The sequence below is a fragment of the Theropithecus gelada genome, chromosome 19, assembly GCF_003255815.1.
Source record: "Theropithecus gelada isolate Dixy chromosome 19, Tgel_1.0, whole genome shotgun sequence".
NCBI classification, from domain to species: domain Eukaryota; kingdom Metazoa; phylum Chordata; class Mammalia; order Primates; family Cercopithecidae; genus Theropithecus; species Theropithecus gelada.
In genome coordinates this window covers 33,401,015-33,413,786 of record NC_037687.1, presented here as the reverse complement: position 1 = coordinate 33,413,786, position 12,772 = coordinate 33,401,015, and the positions used below count along the sequence as shown (strand labels likewise).

Here is a 12,772-nt window from a genome sequence, read left to right as displayed (position 1 = left end):
CCAGCCTGGCGTACTGGAGTCAGGCAAGGTTGCAGGAAGAGAACCTTAAGGTTTGCTTCTGGGCACTGGAGTTCCAGGGATGGATCAGGGGTACTTCTTACTCCCAGAGGGGCTCACAGTCTATGTGAGCAGGGGCCCTCAAACTGTGTTCGGCAGGGCCAACTGCAGCCTGCATCCCTTTTCATCAAGTTTTTTTTGTAATTGAGGTAACGTGTAACCATAATGCATAACATAAAATTCACCATTTTAACCATTTTGAAAGTGCACAGTTTAGGGACTTTCGGTACATTCACAGTATTGTGCAATTGTCACTTCTAAGAGTGGAACATTTTCCCCGGGCGCGGTGGCTCAAGCCTGTAATCCCAGCACTTTGGGAGGCCGAGACAGGCGGATCACGAGGTCAGGAGATCGAGACCATCCTGGCTAACACAGTGAAACCCCGTCTCTACTGAAAAAAAAAATACAAAAAACTAGCCGGGCGAGGTGGCGGGCGCCTGTAGTCGCAGCTACTCGGGAGGCTGAGGCAGGAGAATGGCGTGAACCCGGGAGGCGGAGCTTGCAGTGAGCTGAGATCCGGCCACTGCACTCCAGCCTGGGCGACAGAGCGAGACTCCGTCTCAAAAAAAAAAAAACAAAAACAAAAACAAAAGAGTGGAACATTTTCATCAACCCAAAAAAGAAATGCGTTAAGCAGCCACTCCCCTTATTCCTTTTGCCCCTCAGCCTCTGGCAACTAGTAATTGGCCTTCTGTCTCTTTGAATTTGCCAAATCTGTCCGTTTCATATACATGGCATCATCTACTGTGTAGTCTAGTGTGTCTGCTTCTTTCACTCAGCACCGTGTTTTCAAGGTTCAGCCATGTTGCATGTGCCAGGACCTCACTCCTTTTTTAGGGCTGAATAATAATCCATTGTATGAATGCACCGTGTTTTGTTTATCCATTCATCGGTCGTTGGGCACAGTCACAACCATCGGTGTATTCTCTATGGTTGCTTTGAGCTCCAACAGCAAAGCAGAGTCGTTGCAACAGACCATCCAGCCTGAAAAGCCAACGCTTAACTATTTGGCCCTTCCCAGAGAAAGTTTGCCAACCTCTTGCCTGATGGGTTGAAAGCACACATTTCTATGAAAATAACTATGTGGTTTGACCAGTGCTTTAATGTGTGGTTGAGGAGAGCCTGAGAAACCATTCAACACCATTCTTTTCCTTCAGCAGTCCTCCCCAGTGGAATCTGAAGGATTGCTCTTGGTTCCTGAACCAAAGCATTGCTTAGGTGAATCTTGAGGACTGAGGAGGACTTTTCTAGGTTGACAAAGATCAAGGAATCAATGTGTGTAATGGCGTAATGGAGCAGGAAAAAAAAGTGATGTTTTCAGGGGAATCAGAAATGGTTTAATATGGGGTGGGCGTGGCGGCTCACGCCTGTAATCCCAGCACTTTGGGAGGCCGAGGTGGTTGGATCACCTGAGGTCAGGAGTTCGAGACCAGCTTGGCCAACATGGTAAAACCCTATCTGTACTAAAAATACAAAAATTAGCCAGGCGTGGTGGTGCATGTCTGTAATCCCAGCTGCTAGGGAGGCTGAGGCAGGAGAATCGTTTGAACCTGGGAGGCAGAGGCTGCAGTGAGCTGAGACTGGGCCACTGTGCTCCAGCCTGGGTGACAGAGTGAGCCTCTAACAAAAAAAAAAAAAAAAGACATGGTTTAATACAGACAGGGGATGGAATGTGGGTGGGGGGATAAAGAGAAGTGGAGAAAAGTTTAGAGAAGCAGGAGAAGCTTGGAGCCTGAGAACCCTCGGGTACCATGCCAGGGAGCTGAACTTGATCAATGGGGCAGAGGCTTCCTGCCAGGTTCCCTGAAAACTTGGGATCTTTTAGGAATTCTACAAAGGTTTGCTTTTTCATTTCAAAAATCAAACTATTTTTTAAAATGGGTGTGTACCCAAAATAGAGCACATGGACTGAAGTTTTTATTCACTGGAGAGCCACACCAACCTGTTGCATGTTTTACATAACAGACCTTGGAAAGATTTTTTTATTACCTGAAGGGCATGTAGAGTTCACAAGGCCAACTGTTAGACAACTGTTACTATTTGCAGTGATTTATCTCTGTGCATTCAGATTTTTCTCCATATGAACAATTAAAAGGAAACACTGCAAGACACGGGGTAACAGAGAGTAATGTAAGACAGCAAAGGCCTTCTGTACCCTGTGCTTGCAAATCTCATCACCTCACTTCATAGTAAGTAAATGTCACACAGTTAACCTTAGGAAAAGTACTTCTGGTAATGAAAAGCAACTTAGAATTTTTTATATATTGGGATTCCATGTAAGATTTCAGTAGGAAAGTGTTTTGGGTTTTCTCTCTTTTTAAGTTTGAAAGACACTCGTCATAGTTGATGAGTTTCCACTGGTGGATTTAAGCGGGAGTGCAGCGGGGGTGCGGGTTTATCACATGATTGAGTTGACTTTTTTTTTTTTTTTTTTTTTGAGACGGAGTCTTGCTCTGTCGCCCGGGCTGGAGTGCAGTGGCCGGATCTCAGCTCACTGCAAACTCCACCTCCCGGGTTTACGCCATTCTCCTGCCTCAGCCTCCCGAGTAGCTGGGACTCCAGGCGCCCGCCACCTCGCTCAGCTAGTTTTTTGTATTTTTTTTTTTTAGTGGGGACGGGGTTTCACCGTGTTAGCCAGGATGGTCTCGATCTCCTGACCTCGTGATCCACCCGTCTCGGCCTCCCAAAGTGCTGGGATTACAGGCTTGAGCCACCGTGCCCGGCCCGAGTTGACGTTTTTTAATGTAAAAAGGGCACTGGGGATGCCAGGGAGAGGATGAAAGGCAGGCGATGTGGGAGAGGCTAGGGAGGAGCCTCTTTGTAGCTATCGAGGGAAGAGAAATCTCCCATCTGTCTTTAGTACTTTCTCTCTCTACCCTGGACCTTAGCCTTGACCAGTGTACCGTCATCTCATGGAAACTGAGTAGCCTCTTAACTGGCCTCTGCACTTGACGTCACTGGGACGTGTCTCTTTCCCACTGACAGCCTTTCCGTGGCTTCCCATGGCTCTTAGGATGGGGTCTAAAGTGCTTGCTCTAATCTTCCAGGTCTGAGGTGGTCTGCTCAGCACGTCACCCACACGCCTCCCACAGTGCCTTCCCACTCCCTCCCCCTTCTCCTGCCCCCGTTATTCTTTCTGACTCCAGGCACATCTAGGCCACTTTCCACCCCAGGGCCTTTGTACAAGCCAGTTCCTTCTTTCACGAGTTCTCTGTGTATCTGACAACCCTGGTTCTACAGGCCTTTGATTCAATGTCACTTTCCCAAAGAGGCTTTCCTTCATCACCCAACTATCCAGGGCAAGCTTCTTTAGTTCTCTTTTTCATCATATCCTGAGGTCTTCCTCCGTAGCTCTAAGTATCACCTGTAATCATCTAATGGTTTTCTTGTGAGCACAGGAATCTTGTCTGCCCTGTTCACCACTGCATCCAGGATGCATCAGTGAGTCGTTGTAAACACAGAATTATCATATGACCCAGCAATTCCACTCCTAGGCATGTACCCCGAAAGATTTTAAAATAGATATTCTAACAAAACTTGTTTATAAAAATTCATAGCACCGCGACTCACAACAGTCAAAAGGTGGGAGCAACCCAGTGCACTTTACCTGATGATGGATAAACACAGCGTGCTATATCCATGCAGTAGAGTATCACCCAGCAGAAACGAATACAGTCCTGATACAAGGTATACCATGATGAACCTTGGAAATACTACTCCAAATGAATAAAGCCGGATGCAAAGGGCTATGTAGTGTATGATTCCATGGGTATGAAATGACCAGAATAGGGGAGTTCTCAGAGACAGAGTAGACTAGTGGTTGCCAGGAGCCGGGGGAAGAGACGGTGTCATTGGTACAGAGTTCCCTTTGAGGATGATGAGAAGATTCTGGAAACAGATTAGTGGTGATGGCCGCACAGTATTGTGAGTGCACTGGAAGTCACTAACGGTTAACTGTATGTTGTGTGTGTTGGGCCACAAGTCCTAAGAGCTGTGAAAAAAATGATCGAGTGAATGTATAAAGGGAGTTCCTCCTGCCGGGCACGTCCCTGTCATTTACAATGTGTTTCCTTGCCCGTGTCAGGCAGTGGCTTGCAATTAAGGGTGATGGACTTGGGACTTCTCATGCAGTTCTGGGTGTCTATGATTGCAGCTTCCAAATCCACCTGTGTTCCTTACCTCACATGCCAGGCAGCTGGGATGAACCTCCCCCAGCCCCACCCCAGCGGTGTGAAAAGCCCATTCCCGACCGTAGCCTACCTGATGTCCAGTTCCGAGTTACAGTAGTGGCAGTAACACTTGGGAGGAACAAGTGAACCGGGAACAGAGAAAGAAACAGCTGGGGTGAGGCGAGTGAATTCCTTCCTTCCCTCCCTTTCTCCCCATCCCCCTCTCCCTTCTTTCCTGTCCTCCCCGTCTGCTCTTTCCTTCTGGTTGTGACATCCTGTGGTCTTGCTTCACTATTCAGCCCGCCTCTCACCACTCCCACCTTCTTCCCCATCTTCCAGCCAGTCCTCCTCATCCCCGTAAGCAGCACAATCCCCTAAGCTGGGGTTTCTCACTCTCAGGTTCCTGATGTTTTGACCCGGGTTATTTCTGTCGTGGTGCACTGTCCTGGGCCGTGTGGCATGTTGAGTGGCCATCCTGGCCTCTGCCCACTAGATGCCAGTCGAGCGCCCTCCTCCAGCTGTCACAACCAATCCTGTGGTCCAGACACTGTTGAGTGTCCCCTGGGTGGCAACGTCACCCCCGTTTCAGAACCACTAGCATAACTCAAGTCTCTGTCTCAGGCTCATCTCCCTGTTCTCTCCATTTTCCTTATTCCTCACACCCAGCGCATAAGCAGTTCCTGTAGAACTGCGGCACGGTTCTCATCTCCACCAGCACCGCCACGTCTCCTGCCCTGGCTGGTCCAGGGCCTCCTCTCCGTCTGTCTGCTCCCACTCTTGCCCTGATTCTGATCCACTCTCCACAGGCAGCACCGAGAAGGATCCTTTCGTAACTCAGAAGGGATCTCGCTGATGGCTGTCCACCAGATTAGAACACAAGCTTCCTTCTCGTCTGGTCTATGAGAACCTTACATGACCTGGACCCCCCTGCTCCTCTCAGGTCACATAGATGCTCCTTTGGTTCCTTGAAGGCACTCAGCGTGTCCCTGCCTGGGGGTCTGCTGGGCCTGCTTTGCTTACAGTGGTTACCCCCAAGCTGCTCTGAAGGCAAGATCCTTCCACTGTCTCATCTCTATGTCCAGACGGCACCTGCCTGGGGAAGGCTGCCCGTGGCCCTGCTCGCTCTGTGATATCACCCTGATTTAGTTTATGTTTTTTGGAGCTGGTTGCTTGTTTCTCTGCAGTCCTCCTGCCGTCCCAATCGTGGGAGCTTCAGGGACTCAAGGACATTACGGGTTCTGTTCTCCTCTGAGTCCCCAGCATCTAGGATGGGTCTTCTACACACGTGAATATTTGAAGACTGACTGAATCAATGAATGAAGGATGACTTGTCCTTCTTTTTTTTTCCTATTTAATTTTTTGAGTCAGAGTCTCACTCTGTCACCCAGGCTGGTGCGATCTCGGCCTCCTGGGTTCAAGTGATTCTCCTGCCTCAACCTCCTGAGTAGCTGGGACTACAGGCATGCACCACCACGCCTGGCTACTTTTTGTATTTTTAGTAGAGATGGGGTTTCACCATGTTGACCAGGCTGGTCTTGAACTCCTGGCCTCAAGTGATCCAGCTGCCTCGGCCTCCCAACGTGCTGCGATTACAGGCGTGAGCTACCACGCCCAGCCTGGCCTGTAGTTTCTTGCACTCTGCCTTATGTTCACCTCTCTGAGTCTGGCACATGGTGTTCCCTCTGGAATGCTTCCCCTGCTTCCCCTCCTCAATTGGCTAATTCCATCCCGTCCTTAACCCACAGTGGAGGTGTCACCTCCTGCAGAAAGCCTTCCATGAGCCCACGCTTCCCCTAGGCTGAGGTAAGCGCCGCTGCCTCCCGCACTAGCACCTGCTCGTGAAGTGCTACCACTCGGTGATCTGGTTCTCTCTGTGGGTGCCTGCCTCCTTTACAAACTTAGGACCTTCTTGAAGGTAGCTCAACCATCAAAGTCCCCAGCAACCAGCAACAAGCTTGGTCCTTATGAACGTCCCTTAGAAAAAGCAAGAGACAGCAACGGAGAGAGAGGCAGAATGAGTGACAGTATTTCAGAGGAGCCCCTGGGACTGTTAGTACAGAAGGGAGTAGCATTTATCCCAGTCTAGAGGTGGGAGGGAGGGAAGAAGGAAAGAGAAGGAGGGAGAGAGAATGAGGGAGGGAGGAAGGAAAGAAGGGGTGAAAGAAAGGGAAGGGGGGAGGGAGGGAGGGAGGAGGAGGAGGAAGGAAAGGAAGGGGGAGAGGAAGAAAAGGAAGAGGGGGAGGAAGAAAAGGAAGGGGGAGAGGAAGAAAAGGAAGGGGGAGAGGAAGAAAAGGAAGAGGGGGAGGAAGAAAAGGAAGAGGGGGAGGAAGAAAAGGAAGAGAGGGGGAAGGAGGAAGGAAGGGGGAGGAAGAAAAGGATAGGAGGGGGAAGGAGAGAGCAAAGAGGGAGGAAGAAAAGGATAGGAGGGGGAAGGAGGGAGGAAAGGGGGAGGAACAAAAGGGAGGGAGGAAGGAAGGAAAGAAGGGCAGAGAAGGAAGAAGGAAGGGAGGAAGCAGATGGAGGAAGAAAGAAAGGAAGTGAGAAAGGGAGGGATGAAGGGAGAAGGAGGAAAGAATAGGGAGGGAGGAGAGAGAAGGAGGAATTAAGGGAGGGAAGAAAAAAGGAAGAGAAGAAAGAAGGAAGGAGGAAGGAAGGGGAGGGAGGGAGGAAGAAAGAAGAGGGAAGAAGGAGAGAGTAAGGAATAATGAAGTGAGAGATGGAGGGAGGGAGGAAGAGCAGGAAGGAGAGAGTTTTACAGAAGGGCTCTCCCACCACTTCCTGCTTGGCACCTCCGTGGCTCCCTCCTTCGCTTCCTCTGTGCCCCTACTTCCCTCCTCTTTGCTTCCTCTCCTCACCCTCCTCCCCTCTGTGCTGCCTCCTCCTTACCCAGTCCCCTTTGTTGTAGGATACGAAGAGGTAGGTTATCACCATGTAGGCGCATTTCAGGAAGTTCCACGTGTTCTTCCTCTTGGGCAGTGGTTTCCTGGATGGGGTGGTGCCTGAGAAGGGTTTAACTGGAGAGAACCATGGAGATGATTGATGCTGATGGCCTTGCCTTCCTGCCCTAGGGCTTCCTGCCACTGCTGTCTCTCCATTCTGATTTCCAAACTCACATCTCTGCCTGCCTCCTGAATTGACATTTTGGTCCACACCCACCGTCACTGCCAGCTTCCCGCTTCTTCGTTACCACCATATCCCAGGCAGTCAGGAATGCCTTTTGGCTCTCGCACCTCACATCCAAGACGTCACCAAATCTGACCCCGTCTTGCCCAGATTTCTCACCCAACTGTCGGGGGTTTGAACCAGAGTGACTCCATCTTGAATAGGGGCTGGGTAAAATGAGGCTGAGCCCTACTGGGCTGCATTCCCGGGAGTTTAAGGCATTCTCGGTCACAGGATGACAATAGGAGGTTGGCACAAGATACAGGTCACAAAGACCCTGCTGATAAAAACGGGTTGCGGTAAAGCAGGTGCCAAAACCCACCGAAACCAAGACGGCGATTAAAGTGACCTCTGGGGGTCCTCACTGCTCATTATATACTAATTATAACGCATTAGCAGGCTAAGAGACGTGTCCACCAGCACCGTGGCGGTTTACAGATGTCGTGGCAACATCAGGAAGTTCCCCTACATGGCCTAAGAAAGGGAAGCACCCTCAGCTCCAGGAAGTCTCCACTCCTTCCCTGGAAAACTCATAAATAATCCACCCTTTGTTTATCATATAATCAGGAAATAACTGTAAGTAGACTCGGTCCAGCAGCCCTTGCTGCTCCTCTGCCTATGCAGTAGCCATTCTTTTAGTCCTTTGCTTTGTTAATAAACTTGCTTTCCCTTTATGGACTTGCCTCAAATTCTTCCTTGCACGAGGTTCGAGAACCCTCTCTGGGGGTCTTGATCGGGACCGCTTTCCAGTGACAAAACCACCACCTCTCCCCCATCCCCAGGCTTCAGGCCCTGCTCTTGATGGCTGCCTCTGCCCCCGACGCCACCCTTTCTCTTTCTCATCCATCTCCCACATGAGTGCCCGCAGGATCTTTCTAGCACCAGATCTGACCGTGTCGCTTTCTTACTTCAAACCTCATGTGGTGCACAAGTGTTTCTTTCGCCTGTGTAACATTTTTCCTTTGTATTTTTATTTTAAAAGTATTACATTCAGAAAATCTCATTTTTTTTTTTTTACAGGTAAACCTGTCTGTCTAAACAGGTTTCCAATCAAAAAATAATTACCAGTGTACAGGCAAATACAAATCGAAAGAAAAAAACTAATTCTTCCTGTTGAAAATTCAGGAAGCGATTCCTCCTTGTCCCCCTTGCTTAGAGCGTTTACTTTAGAAAACTTTTTGCCATCACAAGTCTCTCTCTCTGCAACATTTACGCTAACCTTTTTCAAAGCTAAGGAAGCCTGCGGCCGGCATTATGACCCAGGAAGGTGTTTTTAAGGACCTGGAAACCATCCCTTGGAAATGTAAACATCGAGGAAGATAGCACCCAGTTCTCCCCAGCTTCTTGTTGGGAGGGGATGGAGCCTAACTTTGGTGGGCACCTCACTCCAAGTAGCAAATCGACCTCCTGTGATATTTTAGAAGTTTAGCCGGGCGCAGTGGCTCATGCCTGTAATCCCAGCACTTTGGGAGGCCAACGCAGGCAGATCACGAGGCCAGGAGATCGAGACCATCTTGGCTAACACGATGAAACCCCATCTCTACTAAAAATACAAAAAAAATTAGCCGGGCGCAGTGGCGGGCGCCTGTAGTCCCAGCTACTCGGGAGGCTGAGGCAGGAGAATGGTGTGAACCTGGGAGGCGGAGCTTGCAGTGAGCCAAGATCGCGCCCCTGCACTCCAGCCTGGTGACAGAGTGAGACTCCGTCTCAAAAAAAAATAAAAATAAAAATGAAAAAGAAGTTTATTTTTCCCTTAGATTAAGCCAGTGAACACTGATGGCTATCCCAATAACCAAGTGAATTTAGGGTGAACCATGTACAGCAAATAGCGTTATCAAGTCCTCTTACTTGAGAACTGGCTGTTGTGTACCTTGAGAGCAGGTGTATAAGTTGTATCTGCTTGACTGTATAAAGGGTGATTTTTTTTTTCTGTCTTTGTAGTCTCTTCGCATATCACGTTCTGGTTTAATGCTTACCCGCTAATAAAACTATTTTCTTTCTCTTCTACCTGGGTAGAGAAGATCTCTGGGTTTGGAGGATATTTTGTTTTTAATTATATTTCACCAACACCAGCATATCCCAAGCCCCTCAGATATACCCTCCCAATCAAAGGTACACAATCACATCTATCAAAAATGAGGCTCACCTTTCTTTCTTCGCAATCCTTTGGTCTATTATTTCGTTTCTCTTGCCTGGCTAGGACTTGCACTGCATAGAACATTCAGTCCGGTGTGAAATGCAAGTGGCGATAGCAAGAATGTCTCATCTGTGATCTCAGAGGGAACGTGTTCTATACCCTCAGCCCTCTGTGTCGCTGGACTCCACATCTGAGGACCCAGCCAACAACTGGTCAAAAATGCTTTTTAAAATCCCAATAAAAATAGCAATACAGCAGGCCGGGCGCGGTGGCTCACGCCTGTAATCCCAGCACTTTGGGAGGCCGAGGCGGGCAGATCACAAGGTCAGGAGATCAAGGTCATCCTGGCTAACACGGTGAAATCCCGTCTCTACTAAAAATGCAAAAAATTAGCCGGGCGTGGTGGCGGCGCCTGTGGTCCCAGCTACTCAGGAGGCTGAGGCAGGAGAATGGCGGGAACCCAAGAGGCGGAGCTTGCAGTGAGCCGAGATCGTGCCACTGCACTCCAGCCTGGGCAATAGAGCAAGACTCCTCAAAAAAAAAAAAAAAAAAAAAAAAAAAAGCAATACAACAATGAAAACAATACAAAAATATAACAGTATAATAACTATTTAAGGAGCATTTACATTGTATTACAAGTAATCTAGAGATGATCTAAAGTGTGCAGGAGGCTGAGCATAGGTTAAATGCAAGAGCTCTGCTATTTTATATCACAGACTTGAGCATCAAGGAATTTTGCTATCTGCGGGGAGGTCCTGGACCCAACCCCTGAGGATACTGAAGGACAACTGTATTTTACCTTAAACGGGTTGTTCTTGTAAGTTTTTGGAGACTATTCCTTATTATTTTAAGATGCTCCCTTCTACTCGTAGCTAGCTGAGTTTTTTTTTTTTTTTTTTTTTTAATCATGAATAAGGCCGGGCATGGTGGCTTACGTCTGTAATTCCAGCACTTTGGGAATCTGAGGCAGGAGGCTCACTTGAGCCCAGGAATTTGAGACCAGCCTGAGCAACATAGGGAGACGCCAACTCTACAGAAAATTTAATAAATAAGCTGGGGGTAGTGTCGCGTGCCTGTGGTCCCAGCTACTCAAGAGACTGTAGAGGGGAGGATCACTTGAGCCCAGGAGTTTAGGGTTGTAGTGAGCCGTGATCATGCCACTGTACTCCAGCCTAGGCCACAAAGCTAGACCCTGTCTCAAAAAACATCATGTAAGCTGTAAAATCTTACCATCTTCTTTTTCTGTATCTGCTGAAATGATAGCATGCTTGTTTTCCTTTATGTTAATAAGGTGGGAATGGGAATGCCATATATTGGTTTTTACCTATTAAACCATTGTTGCGTTGTTGGAATGCAGTGAATTTGGTCATGATTCTTTAAAACATATTGCCAAATTGGACTTACTAATATTTAGTCTAGGATTTTGCATCTATATTTATGGGAAAGACTGGCCTGAAATTTTCCTTTTTCCTATTTGTCAGATCTTTTATCAAGGTTATTCTGTCCTAAAAACGAGTTGGGACATGGCTGTTTTTAATTTTCTGGAAAATTTCCTGTAAAATCAGTGTGATTTCTTCCTTTTAATTTGCTCTTAAAGCTATCTTGATCCTGGAAGATTTTTTTGTGTATGGTGAGGCTATTTAATTACAGATGGCATTGCTTTAATAGATAGAGGATTATTCAGTTGTTTTTTTTGGGGGATGGAGTCTTGCTCTGTTGCCAGTCTGGAGTGCAGTGGCACGATCTCGGCTCCCTGCAACCTCCGCCATCCAGGTTCAAGTGATTCTCCTGCCTCAGCCTCCTGAGTAACTGGGACTACAGGCGCCCGCCACCAGGCCTGGCTAATTTTTTTATATTTTTAGTAAAGACAGGATTTCACCAGACAGGGTTTCACCATGTTGGGCAGGATGGTCTCGATCTCCTGACCTCATGATCCGCCTGCCTCAGCCTCCCAAAGTGCCGGGATTACAGGCGTGAGCCACCGCGCCCAGCCCAGATTTTTTGTATCATTTCATTTGTTTTTGGTAACTTGTGTTTGTGTTTTTTGGGGATTTTGTCCATTTTATCTAAATTTTCAATTTTATTGGCATAAAGTTTCTCCAATGGTCACCTTATTGTTATTTTGTTACCTGCAAGATTTGCTGTGATGCTCTCTTCTTCCTTCCAAATATTGGCAGTTTGTTTCTCCTCTATTTTTTCTTATCAGTAATGCTAGAGGATTAGTGTTGTTCGGGCGTGTTTTTTTGTTTTGTTTTGTTTTGTTTTGTTTTGTTTTTGAGGCACAATCACGGCTCACTGCAGCCTCCACCTCCCCAGCTCAAATAATCCTCCCGCCTCAGCCTCCCAGGTAGCTGGGACCACAGGTGCTGCCACCATGCCCAGCTCTACCTACTTTAAAGCGCTCATCTCCACCATCTGGATCACTTGGTGGCTTGCCGCTATTTTCTGGTTTTCCTTCCCTTGGTTTTCCGGCCCTCAGTCCTGTCACCCAGGACTTAACCTGGTAATTTCCAGGTGGGGGAAGAGAGGACTCACAGTCCACAGAAGCAGTAGCTGGGATAAAAATATCTCCCAGTCACATCTCAGTATGTTGAGTCTCCTTGATGCCCATGGGCAGCGTAAAAGGGGCAGGTGGCTGGCAGACTTCAGATGCCCTTCAGGAAGGCAGCCTCTTAGGTACCAAAGCCCCTGGCCTTGATTACCTGGAATCTTCTAAGGCTCTATCACATATCACAGCCCAGACAGAAGGGACACACTGTCCTATAGATGAGGAACTGTACGACCCCATGCACTTACCTTCATCCTTGCAGTCACTTGTTTCTTCTAAAAATGAAGAGGAGGAGGAGAAAAAGAAGGAGGAAGAGGAAAGGAAGAAAGGGAGGGAGGGAGGAAGAGAAAGAGGAGGAGAAAAGAAAGGAAAAGAAAAGAAACCATCAGGTGAATTATGAAGTGGATGGAGACCAAACTCTAAATAGCGCTTCCAGGTGCCTCAAATGAGGAGAGAAGAGAATAAAGTTAGTCTCCTTGTGTCCCTGGATCCCAGGGACTCTCCTGCCTTAGGGCCTTTGCATATACTGTTCCCTCTTCCTGGAATGCCTTTCCTCCAGTTACCTCTGGCTCACCTGCCCTTCTTCTTCAAGCCTTTGCTCAAATGTCATGTTCCCTGATCGCCCTTTTAAAACTTTTTTTTTTTTTCTTCTGAGACAGAATTTTGGTCTTGTCTCCCAGGCCAGAGTGCAATGGCACG

The 12,772-nt window shown here is 48.1% G+C and overlaps 1 protein-coding gene across 1 annotated transcript in view; it reads right to left on the bottom strand.

The window, feature by feature from the left end:
• Positions 1 to 12,772, bottom strand: part of EDDM13 (epididymal protein 13) — a 38,176-nt gene that overhangs the window by 1,156 nt on the left and 24,248 nt on the right. The window contains exons 12-14 of the mRNA XM_025369111.1: positions 12,322 to 12,348; positions 7,113 to 7,240; positions 4,318 to 4,355 (exon numbers count right to left, since the gene is read on the bottom strand). Coding sequence (XP_025224896.1) covers positions 4,318 to 4,355; positions 7,113 to 7,240; positions 12,322 to 12,348 — 193 coding nt within the window. The remainder of the gene's footprint in view (positions 1 to 4,317; positions 4,356 to 7,112; positions 7,241 to 12,321; positions 12,349 to 12,772) is intronic.